Source organism: Xiphophorus hellerii, chromosome 11 (genome assembly GCF_003331165.1).
Source record: "Xiphophorus hellerii strain 12219 chromosome 11, Xiphophorus_hellerii-4.1, whole genome shotgun sequence".
NCBI lineage: Eukaryota > Metazoa > Chordata > Actinopteri > Cyprinodontiformes > Poeciliidae > Xiphophorus > Xiphophorus hellerii.
Window position 1 is genome coordinate 26,088,163 of NC_045682.1, and position 20,859 is coordinate 26,109,021.

General features: G+C 37.4%; 1 protein-coding gene across 1 annotated transcript in view; it reads left to right on the forward strand.

Annotated features, from left to right (window-relative positions):
* Positions 1-1,448: 1,448 nt before the first annotated feature.
* Positions 1,449-20,859, forward strand: part of LOC116728522 (glucocorticoid receptor) — a 62,666-nt gene continuing 43,255 nt past the window's right edge. The window contains exons 1-2 of the mRNA XM_032576703.1: positions 1,449-1,949; positions 4,105-5,237. Coding sequence (XP_032432594.1) covers positions 4,114-5,237 — 1,124 coding nt within the window. The 5' untranslated portion in view covers positions 1,449-1,949; positions 4,105-4,113. The remainder of the gene's footprint in view (positions 1,950-4,104; positions 5,238-20,859) is intronic.

Here is a 20,859-nt window from a genome sequence, read left to right on the forward strand (position 1 = left end):
GTAGTTGATTGCTTTATTGGTATCATAACTTTGCATAAATCCAGATTAGTTATGCCACAAGGCAGGAGCTAGTCTGAGACAGGCAAAGACCAAAGGGCACTTATACCATTTTCAAATGCCATCTTAAACAACTCCACTGTCAGTTATGCAAAAGTGACTTTAAATATCAACATGTGAACCATGGGGTTTCTAACTTCAGTTGCTGAAACCTTTAGATGTGTTTCTGTCTCAACACACCTCAAACAAGTAATTTGGTTATTAGCAGGATTCTGTCGAATTTTGGCTGCATGTTGAGGTCATTCATATAATTCAGGTAAGTTGGGTCTGAAATTCATATAAAGGCTGCAAAGCACTGGCCCTTGAGAAATGAAGTTTGAGACCACAGCATTGTCATGTTTGCATTGTGTAGTTACTTACACAGAAGACAATTGTTGGTTACATGGGAAATGAAGAGTTGATCTTTATATTTTAAACATGTACTGAGAACAGGATATGCATCAGAGTCAGAGTAGCTGCCTAGTGTTCACATCACTTGTATATTTTATTTTACATCATTTTACTTTTAAATTAGACAATTACTTTGATTGGAAATATCTCACAAGTTCTGGTTTATGCTGCAGTTCCACACAGGAATATAAAGGCTGTCGCACCGCCTCCAGCATTACCTGGGTAAACAATGATCTGTTTCTGTGTAAAAAAACCGCCAAGTGCAGACATAGTAACTTTAACTGTACTTAGATAGCTTTTTCATGAACTATTATGTCATTTTTGGTTGTTGCTGCAGAAAATCTCCAAAAATCACTGTAATCACAATTATTAAAAATATTTCACGTCTCGCATCGGAAGCGAAATTACAGACAGTGTGATATTTTAGACTTTCTCCCTGACTTGAGCTTTCCTCATATGCTTGAGAAAAGCAAAACTGAGAAACAGGAAATACAGTATCTGCATGACCTCATCCAAAGGCAACTGAATCCCCCCGTCTCAGTTGATACCCTGACCCTAATTAGACCCCCAGATACGACGCTCGGTTCGACTGGAGGAGCACCGAACATGGGTTCGGCTTCCTAGATGAAATGCTCGCAGGTTAGAGGTGACACTGACAGATTCCGCAGCAGACGGAGTTTCAGTGGGTAAAAGGGGCGTTAACCGCCAAGTGCCAAACTCACAGAGCGGTTAAGTTGTCCCCAACAGGCTTTCCACTGGAGTCAAGGTAGCGCGCTTTTCCTTCAAAGTAAAAGAACCACGATGTGACTGGAGTGAACAAACATAAACACGTGAAGACAGCTGTGATATCTGGTTTAAATGTGTGACAGCTGGGATTAACGTTACATTTACAAGTGTGGATAAAGTGCTTAAGAGACAGTCTAAAGCTGACGTTCTTGCTCGCCCTTTATTTTGAAACACCAAAACGGAAACGCAGCTAACGTTTTAGGTGGCTTTGTCGCCGCTTCTCTAACAGATCGCCCTGTCTGAGTTTGCAGCTGAGCGGGCCACAGCACCGCGGCTCTATTATATAACTTTAATGTACTCACAGCTTGTTCACGGCGCATAGGGGTGATCATTGCACTGCAGATGTTGTCGATTCTTTATGGATTAATCCTGAAGATCGGGAGCGACTGACTTTTATTTCTCTTCCTCCCCTCTACGTCCCCCTGCTGCTGACGAGGCGCATTAAAAGTTGCCGACGGATCCAAGAAGCGGCGCACAGCGACGGTGTTGGGTCTTGAGTAAGAAATATCGCGGGGAATGTTTCCCTGTCACACGGACAGAGACGTCGCTACTCACTCTGCTGCTATTTCAGCACGAATCATCAGCGCGATAAGAAGTGGGGTTTAATCTACAGCGTGATCCGGTGGACGCTGCGTTATTTCTCGTGTGTGTTTATTTCTGAAACAACTTGCTCGGACAGGAGATGACCTAATCGAGGGAGTTTTCTCTCACTTCAGGTAAGGACTACTTTCAGGTGCAACTACTTTTTTTCTTGTTTTTTTTTTCTTGCAGCGGTAGTGGGGGTGGGTAAAAACCTTGTGGTTCCCGTCGAGTAGGCCGACGAGGAGCGTCCACCGTGGTGCGTGACAAGCGCGCTGACAGCCGAGTGGCACAGTTAGAAACAGAGAGGCGGGGGTGGAGGGAGCCTCACGCTACCAAAGCGGGCTAAATCTGTCTTATTATGGAGTTCCCAATAAACATGATAACAACAGCTTTGAATGTTTGTTTTGCTCCTTCTTAAGGCGTATGATCGAGTGCAGTTTCCTTCAAAGCCAACAGGTTGCACTAATCATAAAATGCTTGTCCGGCTCGGTGGAAAAGTACAGTATGGGAAGTCAGGAAACCTCGAACTTTTTAAAGCAGAGGTTTTCTGTGAGCCATTGACACCCCGTCAAATACTGTTTTTAGTTATTATTATTATTATTATTATTATTATTATTATTTTTGATTTAAATAATTTATTAACTTTAAATTGACTAACTTTTATTTTCCAAAAGCGCCATCTCCATGTATATTTATGTGTATTGTTTTATATAATATATATATATATTTTATTCTCCTTATATCCCTTTTTGTTAGCTCTTTAAAATCAGTTTTTGGATTTTATGTGCTTATTTGTTAAACCTGATTTTCCTAATGTACTTAAATTTTTTTCGGAAAATGCCATGTTTTTTTAAATTTATATGTTTTTAGCATGTATAAAATATAGTTATTTGTGAGCCTTTATTTGCCTCAAATTCCAACTTTTCTATTTTTTCCTTTTAAAAAAAAAACTATACTGAAGAGCTACTCTCATTGTGTCCCATAGCAATAAAGCAATAATTTCCATATGGAAAAAGTTCTTTTTTTAATTTAAGTTGGGTCACGTACAATTTATTCCTGTTTTTAGCTCAGTGGTGGTACAGCTTGGGCTCAGCACAGCTTCATGCTGTGAACTGAACTGTCTGCATTGGGGTAAACAAAACCAATCAGACTCCAATCAATTCAGACATACTGATCTGTTTTAAACTAGTTGGTACTCTAGTTATTAGAACTGCACAATATATCAATTTGCATAATTAATGTGTGCAATATAGTAATAGCAAATGTCTATCTGGATGTTCTTTGGGGAAAAAATACTTTACCTGACATGCAAATAATAATATATTTGGCCACTTTGGTGGACTTTCACTCCCAATAATGCTCCTAAATGCTTAAGTTAACAAAGAGTTGTGAGGATGTCATAATGATGAGGAAAAGAAAAGAGTGATAAAACTGTGTCTTAGTTACAATTGATAGTGCCATTACAGTATTCAACAAAGGTATTGAAACTGAATGTCTGAGTGTCAGACACTTTGGTAGGCAGTTGTCCTGAATCAGAGAGAGGGAAAGACATTCAAAATGTGCACAAAATGAAGAAGAAAAAGTGGCATAGGCGTTAAACAAGTATAGGTTAACAAGTAAATTTATATGGATGGTCACTACCTTTCCCCCAGTTGGTAGCAAGACTGCTTTTCAGGACATAAAACGTCCAGATAAATTTATTATAATATTGAATGAGAAATGTTTGCCTTTACCTTTGTGCTATTTCTGCTTCTTGATTCGCCACCTTAAACAGTTTGTACTCGACTGCCTGTGTTTGCCAACAGCGCTAGACGCTCGCTAAGGCCTTCAGCAAATGCCCAGCGGCCCGTGAGTGGGTTAGTCTCTTCCAACAGATGCATGCTGTTGCACACATGCATTCTGTAAGCGGGACCGTCAGCGGTTTCACTTGAAAAGCAAGTTTGTGCCTGGGCATGTCTTTACTCTTAAGCCAGAGAAGAGGACACCGTTCAAACATATGACATGCACATTTTAGTAATTTCTGCTCCGTAAAAGGTTGTGGATACATTTTCAGTGCTATAGTATTGGTTTGGTTTTCAAAAATAAAATGGATAAAAGAACACCCATACAGTAGAGTAGTTTGCACTATTGAACTGTAATGTGACACTTTTGAACTTTGTTGACACCTGTATCTATAAATGATCAATACTCTCGTGAGTTTTTCTACCGCAGATGTCATTGCACTCATTAATATCACATTTATTTTCATTTCCTTGTGACTCATCTGTTTATTGATAATTTTGTTTGCAGAATGACAAGATGGATCAGGGTGGACCAAAGCACAACGGTAATCGGAACGACAACCTTACATTTGCAGGGATCAGACCTGAAGTAGGCAGAGATTCAGTCAGCACATCTGGTTTACTGCTTCAACCCACAATGCATCTGCCCAGTCCCGGGTCTGTGAACCAGAGCACAGTGGCACCGAATGGACAAGGGGGAACTAAAGACCAGGGGGAACTTGGAGGCCTCTTTGAGTCAGATAAGGAGGGTAAAATGAGCAGAATGCACAAACAAGAACAGGATATATTCAGCTATGGGGACAGTTTGCCTTTGTTGAACCAGAGTACTTCTGATCTCGACCAGACGTCCACCTCTGTCATTAACACGTCAGAAACCTCAGTCCTAGGGAACCTCCCTTTGCCTGACCTGTTCCCTCAGCAAATTAAGCAGGAGGGGATTTTCTCTCTGGATAAGGAATTAGGAACTTATGGTGGACAAGCAGGTGTTGGTTCTTGCAGTCTGGATGGGAGCACTTCTCAGCTAATTGATGATGCAGATATCTGGCAAGACCTGGACCTTCCGAACTCTCTGCCAGAAATCAGTGCTTTTGAGTTGGATTCAGAGGTGGCACATTTGGATACCATCCTCCAGGAGAGCAGCAGCGGTGGTGAAAAGTCCCTGTTAGGTAATGGGGCCAACTGTATTGGTTTGAACGGCACAGAGCAGCAGCAGCTGGTACAGCAACATCAGCTTCAACAACAGCAGCCACCGGGAATGCTTTCCAGTGTTGTCATCAAGGTGGAGAAGGATCCCGACTTCATCCACATCCGTACCCCTGGTGTGGTCAAACAGGAGAAGCAGGACGGTGCTAGTTACTGCCAGTCCCAGTGTCTGCAGAGTGGCATGAACCCTCTGCATGGGGTGGGAACCATACCGTCTGCCATGGGTCTTGCCACGGGAACTGGGTACCACTACAGAGGCAATCCTGAGACAGCGGGCTTGCAAGACCAGAAGCCTTTTGGCACATACTCAAACTTGCCAGGAGTCGGGGAGAGCTGGATAAGCGGGAAGAGGTATGGAGAAGCCTCTGGGATTCAGAGCACCAGTGATGGCCTTCAGTCTGCTGCAGCTTTGGGGAATTTTCCTGTCAGCTTTACAAGGTATGAATTGAATTATTACTCCACCTGACTTCATTTCCCTACCTTTGCTTTATCTGTGTTCTGTAGAGTGGTTTGAATTTGCATTTATGAGCACCAAGAAGTTTTGATTTTTCAAAATGCACTCAGTTCAGTGCGTTTTCCAGCTTTCGCTTCAGTCTGTAACATTCTTTAGCAAGAGAAGTCCTATCACTCCTGGGGTGCAGGGCATCTGGCACTTATCACCTCCCAATGGGCAGACCTAGCTAGACACACATTCTTCTGATTTATCCCCATTGTGTCACATTTTAGGAATGCCAAAGTTGAACTTTAAGACCTTTTTCCTTTAGAGGTCAGACATGGTTGGAAAACTAGTTGAAGTGTTGCCAAATTAGAAGGTGGCTAGAGAAAAAAGTGTTCAATGTTCAGTCAAAGAGACATTACTCTTTAAAGAGGCTTTGTTGAATATTTTTTTATTCTAAAGATTTTATAATTCCATGAAACTGTCCGAGTGGAAGGGTCTTACTATCAAGGTGTGTTTTCAGCACATTTGTGAAAATGCATCACGGTGGAGCTTAAACACAAAGGAAATGAGAAATGTGAGAAAGCTGAGAGCGTGCGGCTCAGTGAGGGGTGTCTGTTAGGCACACCTCACTTTCAGCCTTGAAAGTACCATCTGATAACTTGATGAGCTTCAAAGTAGAGCATTAAAAAAATAAAGAGATAAATTTTTCAGGCTTCATGAGCCTCTTGTGTGTTCGAGTTGAAGAGTGTAGATAACTAGATGTTGTTTGATTAATGCTGGGTGAATCACTACAGCCTCGTTTGCAAGTAAGTGGTAGACGAACAAAGGACTCAACTTCTGCTGGCGCTTCACTGTCAGACTAATATGGTGTGTCTAACTTCCTGATCACAGGTGTAACAGCATGCTTTGTATATATCATACTGTGTCCCTTTGATGCATGCTTGTCAATGATGTGCAAGGCAGAAGCCTCACAATGCAAAAAAAATCTTTCATACACGGGATATAAAAAGACATGGTGCTCTAAAAAAGGCTCGTTACTCAGCAAAAATTAAGTTGGAGATCTGCATTGTTTTTAAATGTGTGGATGGTACAATTTCTAAAAATCTTTGATCTAACTTCACTTTAGGTTTTCAAAAGCAATTTTTGTACACGGTAATACATTTCAGTTATGATACCAACTTGAGATGAGATTCTTACTGTGCAATAATTGTGCATCGAGTGCATGTATATGAAGATCAAAAGGAGTTAGTTAAGGTAGTTTTGGCATATGATCAGAATTTTGAGGTTTTCCAAGTACAAGACCTTGGGGAAGATCCAGAACTCGCTGGAGGGAGTATAAATCCTGTTTGGCCTCTAAACCCCTTGAGAATGCCTAGAATTTGCTGGAGGATGTCGATGGGGAAAATATGTCTGGGATTCCCTCCTGGACCTTCTACCCTGTGACACAATTTCAGATAAATGGAAAACAATAGTTAAGGGCCAGCATTCAAGTTTCCAGGTTTATCCTCATAAATTCCTTTAAATTCTTCTTAAATTCCATGGAAAGTTTTCAAGTTAAAAAATCTCGAGAATTTTGTTAATAATCCCCCTTCAACAGGGATACGTTTCCAGACATTCAACATTGCAATGTCTATATAAACATTTACAGTCAGAAAAAATTACTTCCTGACCTGTTTTATTATATTTTTGTGTTTATGATGTCTTCATTGAGAGCAATGTGGAGCTGAAGTCAAAGACCTTGTTTGTATGCACAAACTAGATTCTGATTATTGTATTTCAAGACTATTCAAAACATTTTTGAGACCTGATACACTACCAGCTCCCTAATCATGGGAAAAGGCATATTTATCAAAACTTTACTTAAAGGAAGGTTTCAATATTTAGTTGAAACTTAAACTGACTGTTATATTTTGTTCTCTAATGCTATCATCATAGGGGTGAAAGGCACTAGCCAGGTCATTTATAGCCAGAAATATTTTCAGACAAATTAGTTTAGTTCTTGCAAGTGATACAAATGTGTTTAAGCTTTCCTTCTGCCAGCTGACCGGCAGTGTGCCTCCGTTAGTGTGGTAGGTGCAGTGTTCCATTGTTCTAAACACTCCATACAACCTGAGAAAACACCAAACACACCTGCACACTCTGGCCTCTCATTACAAACACTTATGAAAGTGGTGATACTAATCTTTTAAAACCTTTATATATCTGTATAACTGTAATTTACAAAAACTGCAATTGTTTGAACTAGTGGATTGATGTTAAATGCTGCAATAAATAACATCACATGTCATAAATGTGATAAATAAAAAACACCAGATTCATCTCAAAGTAAGAATAAAAACAGAAGAGTGAGAAATCTTTATGTCTAGAAGACTAGCAACCTGAATTTGAATTTGAAACATTGGACATAAAATTATCTTTAGTTTGTTTTCCAAGTACAGGGTAGGCCATAAGTTTCCATATAGAAAAAATAAACATTTTATATTGGACAACCGGTTTTATTTTTGTGGGACTCTGTGTAATCGCTGCACGTCTTGGACCACTTTGCGGTTGATCTGCATAATTTCCAGTTTTCTGAAACTTGCAAATAGGTTTTGCCACAGTGTCGTGTGTAATACTCCTTCCATATTTTCTGTTAAAGTTTCGTGCAACAATGTGACTGCTTCCCAATCCAGCCATCAGTAAAATTTAAATTCTTTGTTCTTTTGTCAAACGCATCTTCTTGGGTATCTGAAATATAAAAGAAATATAAATTTTACATTCTCCTATGTATGGAAACTTAAGGCCCACCCTGTAGAAACAGATTCATTTAACTAAACATAAGCATTAGTTAATTAAAAAACAGCTTTACATATTTTAATATATTATGTCAAATGAAAGTAAACCTTACTGTTTGCCATTATCATTATTATTCCCATGACTTTGGTGTTAAGTGTTTATCCATTACTAATTCAAAAATATTTAGACTAGTGCTTAACTCTTCCCTGTAGCTGTGCTTTTTACATCATTGAGTGCCTTAACAGGACTTTGACTGGTTGGCGTGTGTGTGTGTGTGTGTGTGTGTGTGTGTACTGAATGGCCACGTGTACAATAGTGCGAGGGTGCCTCTTGGTCTACAAACTGTCAACTATTTTTAATTTTTTTCTTCGCTATGATGCGAACCCTTCTGAGAACTGTGCTGGCTAGTGCTGTTGCAGATGTTTTTAACATTTTACATAAATTGTTTTCCTCTATTAAATCCATTTGACTTGAATATTAACATGTTATTATCCAGATGTGACTTTTTTTGGGTTGAGGAAGATGTAAAAATAAAAGTTCAAAATATGTTTGATTTTGAAGTTATGTAGTAATGTGTGCAGTAGCAAAACCTAAGATACATAAATTACACTATAAGGAGTAATTATGTTTTTCTTCTTAACATCTTCCAGTCCCTCAAACACTTTTTTTCCTTTTTTTTACTATTTTTGTGCATGTAAATAGATGTGTGAGATGTATTTATTAGACTTTTCACATTTCTCTTCATCTAGCTGCTCATGCAACTAAAACAATTCCTGATCTCTTCACATTACAAAAATGACACTTAAGTCATATCCACTGGATTGGAAAACAGGGCTATTCCCGTTTCTATTACTGCACAATTTCAATTATGCAGTAATAACATACATTACTGACAATAGAATTAGACCAATCCAAATAGGAACAGCAATATATTAGCCTTATGTTACACAGTGACGTTTCATTCCTAATATCCCCAGACGACCTTTGAGTGACTGTTCATTAAGGATTTAATTCAGTACAGATGAAATATTCTTGCCATGTTGCTTTAAACTTAGCACTGAAAAAGTTTCTAAACAGGTTCTGCAAATTTGCTCTGCATGTTTTTCTGCTGGTCCCTTGTTGCTCTAAATCTTTATGTAACACTGTTTAGTTTAAATGTGCATGCATATATGGAAATCAAAGTATGATTGCACCAATTGTATCCCTGATAATCTTTTATAGGAAATAAAAATGTGCAGTACACACTTATATTGTTTCCATCTAAGCATACGTAGAAAGCATCTTAGTCTGAGCGATGAAGGGACACGTTCCTCTGATTTTATAATTGTTTTTTGTCTGCATTCAGAGTTTGTTGTTCGCTTTGGTTGTGGGTCTGACTTGAAGCATCTCAGGCTGCATATTTTGACATGTTACTGCTTGTATAGTCTGCAAACTACTGAGATGTCATCTTGTTACTGGAAGTCATACAACACAGCTCTTACACCGTGTTGTAAGAGCTCATATATTGTCGTGAGTCCAAATGTAACAATAAGCTTTCGGTTAGGCTGGTATTTATTCACACATAACTTTTGTTTTTAAAAATCAACAAACCAACCTGATTAGTTGTTAATTGTCTTACCATTGTATGATGTTATGATAATATTTGTTTTTGTGTAATTAATTTTTTTTATATCGATATATGGTCATTTTATCTCAGGTACAGCAGATAAAAGGTAGATGAATCCATGCTGACAAAACTAGGTCAGTGTTGTCTCTGTTAACTCATTTTCCTGGATTTGTAATTTGTTAAGATTATGCCAATGTTAATCCACGTTGTTTGAGTTCCTTTTTACGGATATCCCTTGTTACCCGTTGGGCTATCCCACTTGATAACTTTTGTTTTACCACAGTATATCTCACTTTTTAAATTGTGCTTTTGCTTTACATTAAATCTCCAGTCCTTTTTCAGTCCTTCACATATCCACTTCTGCCTTTTTCGTACGTAATTTCTTTGTTTGGTTTAATTTATGTGAATAATAATGATTGTTCAGAAGGGAAGAATTTCTTTTTCAGAGCTTTCTTAGCTGTGCATTTGATGTTTAAATGGCTTTCTGTGAAGTGAAGTGGAATATTTTATATTGCAGGAAATTATATTTTAACTTCATACTTGAATGGTAGCTTAAATATATTTAATGTAAATTTATTCATAGATAGTTATCACAAAATGTGTTGCTTTTTGTTTTTTATACCTTTTTGCATATCTTCTCCCTGTGTATGTCACCCTGCCCTACCCTCCCCTCCCCTGTTTGAGCTGAGTCTTTGAAGCAGGCTTTGGTTGGGGGTCACAGGTCATGGAGCCAAAGGAGGTTGAGGCCTCTAAGCAGCCAAGCTGTTGCTTTTTTTAAGGTTGCTGTGGTGCCTGCTGGCTTGTTTATGCCTATGTTGGGTCTTGTGTGCATTTCAAGGTCTGTCTAATAGGCCACATGATGGATTTGACCTCTTTTACAGGACAGAGTGAGCCTTTTTTATTATTTCCAGAAATACAAAACCTCTAACATGTTGAATTATTCAGTAAATTGTTGGAACTAAGTGATTTGCACTGTTATTAAGGAGTACAAATTATGGATTCAGCCTCTTTTTGTTTTAAAAAAAAGTGTTTTAAATTTACTTATCTGCTTTGAACAACATTCTGATTATGATTCCTGTTTTTTAAACTTTGAAAATTATATATGAACCTTTAGCACTGTTTTCATTGCTGTAAGATGTATTTACTATCTTACAGCCCTCTTCTATGTCATATAGCAAATCATTATATTAAAGAATTGGATATATGACACAAATTTTCCTGTATTACCTCAATATAATTCGATAATTGAGGCAGGTGTTTGTGACCTCTTCTACCTTGGTTAGGTTGATGTGAAAAAATAAAAATATGCAGCCTGCTAAACTGTGATTGGATATGTCTGGAGTGAGCATAAATATAGCCCCAACCTCACTCCCTCACTGTATTTCATAAACACGATTGAGCTTGTTGTGTTTGGCAATGAGTTAATCAGGAAACAGGAAGTGGGGAGTCTAAAGGCTGTAGTGGTTCGGTCTAATGTCCCCTCGCCCTCCTTACCATGGCAGATTGATAAAAGTAGTAAGAATGCTGAGGGCACATTCACAGTCAATGGGTTATGCTGGCTTTCATATGCTATAAATATTACTATTTAAAACTGTTTCAAGATTGCATCAGATCCCATATTTTCAGGAAATGCAGTGCTTGGTACAGACAAGCTAGTTTTTGAATTGGAAGACTCTTAAATCATGAAAAGAGACACCCCTGCTAATACGTTTTACAAGACAGTCTGAAAAAGTTTTTAGAGATTTGTACATGTGACTTTCTCAGGGTTTTCCACAGGAAACTGGTTTTGTGGAGGTGTTAGTGGAAGTTGCGTCCCCCACACCACTTCAAATTCTTACACCATAGACTCTGAGCTGAATCCCCCTCTACCAAATAGCTTTTTATATCATTTGGGGCTCAAAAAGAGCAAACTTTTAGGACATTTGAACCTCAGTGATAGTTATGGAGCATTTTTACATGATCATTAGAGATCTGGGTCTTTAAATCTAAATTTGTTTCACATTTGTCATGGTCCTCTATCCAATTGTTCATCCATTTCCTTTCATCCGTCAGCCTGAACAGGACTGAGTTTCAAATTGTCTTCAGGACTATACGGTGATCTGTTATCTAATATAGTTTAATTTAAAAGACACTAAGACACATTGATTTTTGTATGTTTCTCTGTGCAGTTTCATAACTGAAGTATTCACAGGTTTTTCACCTGCTCATTGAATCCCATGCCATGTCACCTTCTTTGTTCCACACACATGGTCTACCCTTAGTTGTAATATTTTTATATTACTCATAATATATAGAAATATATATTTTTGGGAGGGTTTAAAACTGCAGATTTGCTACCAACGGTAGAGACAGAACTTTCCTTTTGTGGCAGTCTGCTGCTAAATTCTGCTGGTTGTTTTAAATTGATTCCTTGGTGAAGTGATTTTTCCACAAACTGCAACTTTCATTGCCATAATGACTGGATTATTGCCATTAAAAAGTAAAATGAACCTGTTCTCTGACTGGAAGAATGTGAATGGACACTTGTTTATTGCAATAAACAACAAAACACTAGTTTTTTCCACCAACTATTGTACAGCTCAGACAGAGGTAAAACCATCTCAACATTTCTCGAGTTACACTTGGGTTGCAAGGTGATGGTTCAGGATCAGCCAATTATGACTTACTAATCAAGAGGCTTTTGAAACGGCTCATTTTCCAGACATAAAAAAAACATTAAGTTGTTGCCAAAAACTGTCAGAGTGGAGTGTCTTTAGGCTCTTGAACTGTTTCTAGATGCAGTAAAAACCTACAAAAATGTGCGGAGACAGTTTTTTATAGTAGATTCCCTTTAAAAGCTTTCTTGTATATTTTCCACCTCAATACTAAAATGCCTCTTATAAAAACCATGCTGAGCAGCAGAGTGCTTACTCTGCAGCAGAAAATCTTTTACTGACAACAGGCTACAATAACAGTTACAGTTGATGTAATTTGGCCAATCAGACAAATTCATTCATTCATTTTCAATATTTGTTTTATTATGCAAGTGTGCAACATTTCTTTTGCTATAAACTGAACCTTGTGCAACAACACAGATCCGTGGCACATGCATTGGAGGCCTAAGACTTGGTGTGTGGTTCAGGAATGAAATCAGTTTCAATACATTTCTTGGATCATTTGCAGCTCTGGTACTACATCAGAATGAAAATCCTTTTTTTTGTTCTTAGATAATGGAAGTTCAACATTGTGAAAAAAATACTAAAATTCTTTATTCCTTAAAGCTATAATTTCCCAGCCTTTTATTTATTGTCCCTACTTACGTAAGTGGTTGTTTTTTGTTTTTTTTTTGCATTAGCTTCATTCAGATTAGAAACCATCAAGAACGTTGAGGAATTCCATCCTTATAATGATGCTGCCTGAGAGATGTTGTGGCAAGACTAACAGACGTTCATAATAACTGTGCATCATCACAAGTCTAATAAATTCTCCAACGTGATTAAACTTGCTTTGGTGATCATGAGTCAAGTGAGGGAATTTGCTGAAAGCAAAAAGGAAAAAAAGTTTTCCTAGCAATGCTTTCTACTTTCCTTTGAATACAGTTTTGCTCTTAAGGGAAGTTGGCAAACTGTTTTATTTGTATAAAACTGTATGTGTTCTCTGATGTGCTCGGCTTTTTGGGCAGTCAACTTTGAGGCTGTGTGTCCGGCTTGGTGAGAAACCTGTGAGACTAAAGGCGGAAAAAAAATGTTTTCTCTACACACATTGCTTGCTCTCGCAGTGTTTCACGTTGAACTAAAGGAAAACTCATCTGGGTGTGTCTGGGTTTGACAGCCAAAGTTCAGAGTTCAGCTGTTTGTTGTCCAGCAGCAGGAGGAGCAGATTTAAAAAGGGTTTTATTCCCGCTAACTGAGCTTGCACTTTTGATTTTTATTTATTTAGTTAGTTTTAAACCCAGTGCATTAAAGTGTGACAATATGATTTTCTGCATAAATAATTCTGACTCATTGTGCCAGAATAGAATTTTGTGGAGATTTCAGCACTTAGTAAGAAGTGTATCCCAACAGCATGTGAGAAAGAGTGTGGTCTGGATCAGGATTATGGGCTTTCTTTTCCTGCCCCTGCTGTTCTACAAACAAGGGTTAGGGAGTTTTCTTGACACATGATCGGTGTGAGCAGGATGACAGAGTTACCAAGGAGACTGTCAGCAGGGGGTCACGGGTTCAGGCCCCTTGAACGTCAACCTGCCACCTGCTGAAGTGAGAGCAACTTAACCAGTCCTTTTAGGCTCAGAGCCATTGTTCTTTTTATTTATCTTTGTGCAAGCTTGTGAAACCTGGAGACCATTTCCTGCAGGTGTAAATAGCTGGGAGTTGCATTGAAGCTTGAATGTCTGTTTAAATATGAGATGATTTTGGAGCTAAAATACTGTAGGAACCTTGTTATTTTGTTTTGATTTTCTGTCTTTCTTCTTTTTTATGGAACAAGTTAAGAGAAACCACTCTCTTTTGCTGTCCAAAAGAAGACCTTAGCTTTTTTTTTATTTCAAAGGGAGCTAAATTTATCTTCATTTGTATTGTAATACACAATAATGCCAAACTTGAGTTGTCAAAGGCTGTTGTTTAAAGTCAAATAACAAATTAAAAATGTTTTATAGGAATAAACAGGCTAACAACCTGTTTATTGGTCACTTTATTTGTTTAGCTGCTCATATGTAATTAATGACTTTTTCAGCACTTATGAGCTTTTCATTGAGCGATACATACAGTATGTGGCATTTGCTCTTCCAGACAAACTGTATGATGATGCACAAGTGAAATGTTCGCTTAAAAGTTGTCTGTGTCGACTTTGTGCTATCACATGTAAATGAAATTTTTGCTTCTCTAAATAAAATGCTTATTTTTATTATTTCATGAGAAAAGAATAGATCAGGCGTAATATTGCCTACTACCAGACATTACAGAGGACCTTGTGCCATAAGTGAGTGAATGATTTACCCAAGCAAGGTAACTGTGCATGTGGAGAACAAACATTCAGGCTCTGAAGCTCTTAGCCAGTCTCGCGCTTTATGTAATCTTATGATCCATACTGGCTGGTTTTAGAGAAATTGTGTCAGTGGCCTAATTTTGAAGTAATGTATTGCATTTCAGTTCAGATTTGTTCATGACTGTTTTTGACAAAGCGTTTCTTCTTCTCCTGCTGGCTGGTTGTCTCTGCCCACCTCAGCATTGCTTCTGAAACTGAAATGGAAAACCGTTAAAAACTCAAAGCAGAATTTGCTTACAGTTTATAGGATGAGAAAGAAGTCTTTCCTGTAGATAAACCTCTTTGTTGTTTGTATAGTCATATGGTGCATGGTTTAGAAAAATCTGTTTAGAAATTACAGCAGCCTACACATGAACTGACCTCCATTGCAACGTTCTCTTATAAAGCAAAAGAAAAATGAAGATTATATTATTCCTTTGGTTTAATTTGGTTCCACGATCTTGTAATGTACTCTATAAAATAAATGGAACTTAACAGAGATGTGTCCATCAGGCTTTTTTAGGGAGATTATTCTGTTTTTTTTGTTTGTTTGTTTGTTTTTTTCATGTTCAGGACTTTTCAAAGCATAAAGAGAATAAATGTGCTGCAGGTTCTTTGATAGAGATAGTGGTTCTGAATTCGACTGAAAGTTAATGCATTAGAGCATTATGCATCAAAGCATACATGATTTCTATTAGATACAAAAACATGATTCATTTTCCTGGGTGATGAGCCTTACAGACCAGAAATACTAGTAATCTTTGGTTCTAATGCCTTCATTGAATCAGTATTTGATTCATTAGATACTCTGGTTGTTTGCTGTATCTCTAACTGATCCATCTTTGTAATTTTATTTACTTGAACTTCCTAAGAAAATACATTTTTAAAAAGATAATTTGTCTTTTGAGCTGCTGAAAGTGTTGCAGTTTGTAGCACCGTTGTCTTGCAGCAAGATGTTTCTGAATTCAAGTCCTGACATGAGCTCTTTCTCCATGGAGTTTGCATATTCTCCTTATGCATGCAAGGGTTTTCTCTGGGTACTCAGCTTCTCCCACACTACAGAAACATGACTGTTTGGTCGATTTTATAGTCTAAATTGCCCTTTGGTATGAATTTGTATGGTTGTCTGTCCTGTGTGTCTCTTTATGCCCTGCAACTTGTGCAGCAGGAAACGACAGACAATTATCAATAATCCTTAACGTTTCCATATCTACAGCTAAAGCAACTGTGACTTTGACTAACAAGGCTGGATGAAAGTTTTTTTTGCTATGTGAAGGATGGTGGTAAGGTAGGGAAAGTGACTAAAGATCTCCAAAGCTCACTTTTAGAGAACAGCAGCACAGTGGCATTTCATGGGGGACACATAGTCTCCATAAGAATTTATTTGAAAACATTTTCCTCTCCTTGATCAGAGATGCCAATAATTGTAGAGGATGATGTATTTGTTTAAAATAGCCTAAGCTTCTTTTTAGATCTACAACCATTTTTTTTTAAACCGTGTCTCTCATTTCCTGATCTCCTGAACCTGTTCGGTTTGGCCAAACAGGTGGAGTTATGCGGGTCCATGTGTTGGTGTCAATACTGGTGGAAGCAAAACAAAAAGGGTGTAAACTTTATCAGGAATCGAAGCCAGCAGCTGCTCAACCCGCCTGGTCACTCACGATTGGCTAGTGTGTGCAAGATAAAGATACAGTGATAACAATTGCACATGTTGTGAAAGGTTTTCATTCTTTGTAGTGATATTTATATATATATATATATATATATATATATATATATATATATATATATATATATATATATATACTGTATATTTCCATTTAGCTTTTTTTAATAGCCTACATTCTTCTGTCCCTTTTTGCTACTTCATTTTATTTATTGGTGTGGGAACATGGGCTGACCTCTCAACTGGCACTCTGTCATCCTTTAAAATAGACGCTCCTCTATGTCTGAAGCTTGTCTATTTCTAGCTCTGTTAACGGTAAAGCCAAGGCCAGGCTTCATTTCTTTTAAAGATCTGCTTATGGTGCTTGTGGTAATGATACATATTTTTATGGATTATAACACAGAAGTTTCATAAATTTATGGCTAAATAAGACCAGCGTCATGTAGTTATTGGTGTTTGAATTGTACTTTTCTTCTTTTTCATTCGAATATAAATTATACTGAAATATTTCTGAAATACTTATCTGATGTGAAAATTTTCAGATTTTCTATAATCTCGAGTATTAATGCTTGTTTGCACTATATGCTCTTAAGACATAAAATTCACTTAAGGTACAATTTTCATTGTTTTTTTGTTTTTTCAATAAAAACAAAGCGATTCTGTTAAAATTCTAGAGATTACTTATTTTATTCCTATCCAGGTTTTATTGGGCTATCTTTAACTTTCCCACAAACACTACTTTGGTTCTTGTTCATTGAAATAAATTAATTAATGAAATTTGTGGGCTGTCGTTTGGTGAACTTGAGGTTTGATTTAAATAATTTCTGACCTCGATAAAAACCAAATCGTGTGTGTATCTGGTTTTCGGTCTTCAGACCGAAGCACTTAAAGAGGGTGTACTTTCTTTTTTATCAGATCTACTAAAACAACATTACATCTCTACTTTAAGTGAACATTTTCAAAGAGTATGGCTTTGTTCTGTTGAAACAAAGAAAGACTAACAAAGGTTTGGGGCTTTACATCCAACAATCAGTTCTCAGTTCCTCCTTTTCCTCCCTGCTCTCTTTTCTCTCTGCGATTCCTCCACTCTTCCTGTCTGAGGGCTTCCTTTGCCGCTTTAAGCCTACGTCACTGGCTTCATTGTGTTCATTCCCTTCATTCTCTCCATTTGTCTGCCTAAGCCAGATGTCAAACTGCAGTATAGATCTTCTGCAAGTTGTCAACATTTCATTGCCCTTACGTGCCTCTTAATCTGCAGCGAAGCCAAGACTGGAACAGTGGTGTTTATGTCCAAGTAGGTTAAAGCACAGACTTTTCTCAGCAGGAGACACAGTTTCCTTCACTGCTTCTACTTAATTTTAAGCATGCTCGGCAGCTACACTTATTTCCAGCAATAAATCCAAGTCTCAGTGACTTTTATTACAGCAGTATGGTATGGGTCATTTACACTCACTTCCCTCCTCGTTTTCACATGTTAATTTGATATGATAAGGAGAACACATCTGGTCTGTGTTGAGTTGTACTAAAAGGAACAAAGTATGATAAACTTGTAGTTTTTCATATTTGTGACTGAGCAAAAAAAAAAAAAAGATTTTTGTGTGAGCAGTTTTAATAAAAGTGAAACATATTCTTAGCTCCTTTGAAGTGGTGCTAACTCACTGCAACAGGAAGAGCCATGCATCGCTGTGGTCATCACTCATCTCCTCACATCACTCACTGGCTTTCAATTCAAAGGAGTGACCTACATTTCTTTAGAACTAGTCTACCACACTATCAGTAAATTTTTCTGGTGAATTGATAGAGCTTGTAGCTGCTTACTTTTCAAACTTCTATCTCCACAGGGTGAAGTTTGCCAAGTAGTGCGTTTCCTACTTCAATAACTGAAACTATTTAGTTTTAGGCCTTTCTGATGCCTCTAACTCTTTATCATAAGAATTTACTATGTCTTCGACTTCTGTCTTTCCTTTGGGATTAATTGATTTAATAATCACAAAATGACTATTTTGTTAACTACAGCCATTTTCAGAAGTATTGGCAAAGCTGGCAAATATTTGAAATCTATTTAGTTTCATGAAAAAAAATCCAACATTTAATTTGACTGCATTTAGAGATTTTACAAAATTCCACATTAAGAAATTGTTTTTAACAAAACTGTAGTTGCCACAGTTGAATGCATGAAAAAAAAATCTAAAGAGAGCATTTTCCTGATATTTCACTTTTTAAAGATGATTTCAGGTTTCAGGAACTTTTAGTAATACATGGCCTCCTGCTTCCCATCTGTGTAAATATGAGGCGACGGAGGCCTCAGCCACATCAAATGACAACCCGTTTCTAAAACAAGTTCTCGGTTTCAAAAACACCTGCATCCACACAGGGCCATTTTCAGAAATGTTATCAACAAAACACTATTTTTACATGTAGATGGCATTAAACATGGAGTATGGGACACAGTGCAAATCCCCCACATGAAGTTAGCAGTAAACACAAAAGAGAAGAAGAACGCCGCACAACAAAGTGCAAGTTGAGTCTTTGGTGTGGAGTGATGATCAAGCCAAGCTTTCAATACATGCTGCATTAGATTATAAAATTAATAAATTACAAGATGAACGTGTCATCCACCATTGTTGTTGTGTATGTCACGTTTGGGGTTATAGATTAGAGTTAGAAGTTGGATTCATATGTCAAATATTTAATAGCTTAAATATTTGTTCTTACCAAATAGAAAAATAGTTTTTGCTGCCCACATGAATATGCAAAAGGAAAATTTTTACTCTGGAACCCGTCTTAAAAAATATTTAAGGTCCTCTAAAATGTCAGATGGACGTGTGACACAGATGGTTAAAAAGTTTCATTTTAGAACAAAATGTTCCCATGTGGACAGAGCCAGACAGGCTAACTTTTACTCACTGCTCTTCAAAATGCCAAGACAGGAGAACATGCCTTTAAGGATGGTAGATATTTGTTAATCGAAGTAAAAAAAAAAAAACAACTAAATGTTTTACATATTGAGATTCACAGCTTAGTCCGGGATGGTTTATGCAATTAAGGAGCAGGAGAAAAGCTACACTTTCTTTCCAGAAATTAAATGAAGGCAGTTAAATTTTGTTTTATGTTTTTGGAGTAGATTCTGTGAAACATGAGTCTTTTTACTGAAGAATATACTGTAGGAATTCCCCGATGGCATATTCCTAGTCGGCACAATGATTAAAAGGTTGAAAAGATCTTGAACTTTGAATGGAGCATGGCCTGAAGACTAGTAATAAAGGGAAAAAAATCTACAATGATGAAATTTAAATAGTCTAGGAAGAAGTGGATTCTTGTAGAAAAGCCCACATTAAAAAGGATAGAAGGTATTTTGTTTTATTCAAACTGTTTGCTTTAGTCTATGCTTTCCTCCACCTCTGGCAATAATCTTATTTGTGTTTAGTTCTTTTGAAAGCACCTTTAAGCTCTTCTTTGATGGAACCAGACTGGCAGGTTTAAATGAGTTATTTTAGAGCTTAGTGACATGTCACCAAATCCACCGCAACATTACTCTTCTTGTTATTTGTGTGGTATCACTAACAGAAGCTCTGGAAATGTACACATTTTATTTTTTTATTTTTATGTATGTCCTGCACATACAAACCTTCCCTGTTCAGTCTTTGACTGTAAGTGTTGCAGCTGTGCAGAATACAGAGAAAGGGAGAGTAAGGAGGAGCTTTACTGTAAATGGGCCCCATTCCAGCTGGGCCAAAGTCTGTACCCGACTGCAGCTTTCTCAGACTTTTCTAAGTCTTCCCAAAGCTTCTCAGCCAAACTTCATTTCACCCTGTCTTTTTATTTACATCCTTTAAGTTTTAACAAAACTTTACTTTTTATGAGACTTTACTCTGTTTCTTTACAGAGTAAAAGTTTGCGTGCTTTGCTTTCATATCATTTACCAGCCTGATTTAACGTTGCTATTCTTCTCAAGCTGCTGAACAGGACTGCTTAGCTTTAAATTCCTGACAAGCGTCTTGTTTGTTTCATATGGGTCACCTATTTCCACTCAGAAAATGCAGAGGAAGCCATAATACCTTATAGAAAAGATGAAGCAAGAAAACAGTAAGTTTTCCACAAATGGAGCAGTTAGCAACTCAGAATGGATGGGGGGAAAAACAAAGATCCAATGACAAGATCTTGTGTAAACCAATACTTTAATTAGCAAGTTACAAGCTTTTAAGAACCAGTTACAATGTCTAAATGGTGGAGACCACTTTCCACCTTCAGTTTGTGTTCAGTCAGTGGGTTAACATTCTCCGTGTCTCTTTTGCAGAGTAAGGTAGTTTCAGACAGAGTGGAAAAAACCCAGAGGTATTTTACTGACAGCCTGTGAGAAACTGGTCGAAGTGGTTCGATGCAAAGGAATGGGACTTCAAAAGTTCCTTTGTAGTATAAATAAATCAGTCGTTCTATAAAACTTTATTTTTACAGCACTTTCCTAATAAACTAGTGTAACACAAGGTGCTTTACATAGATTCAAAAAGTAAACATAAAATATCTAGGTTTTTGAATTTATTAAATTTTTTACGTAATACCCTACATTATAGAT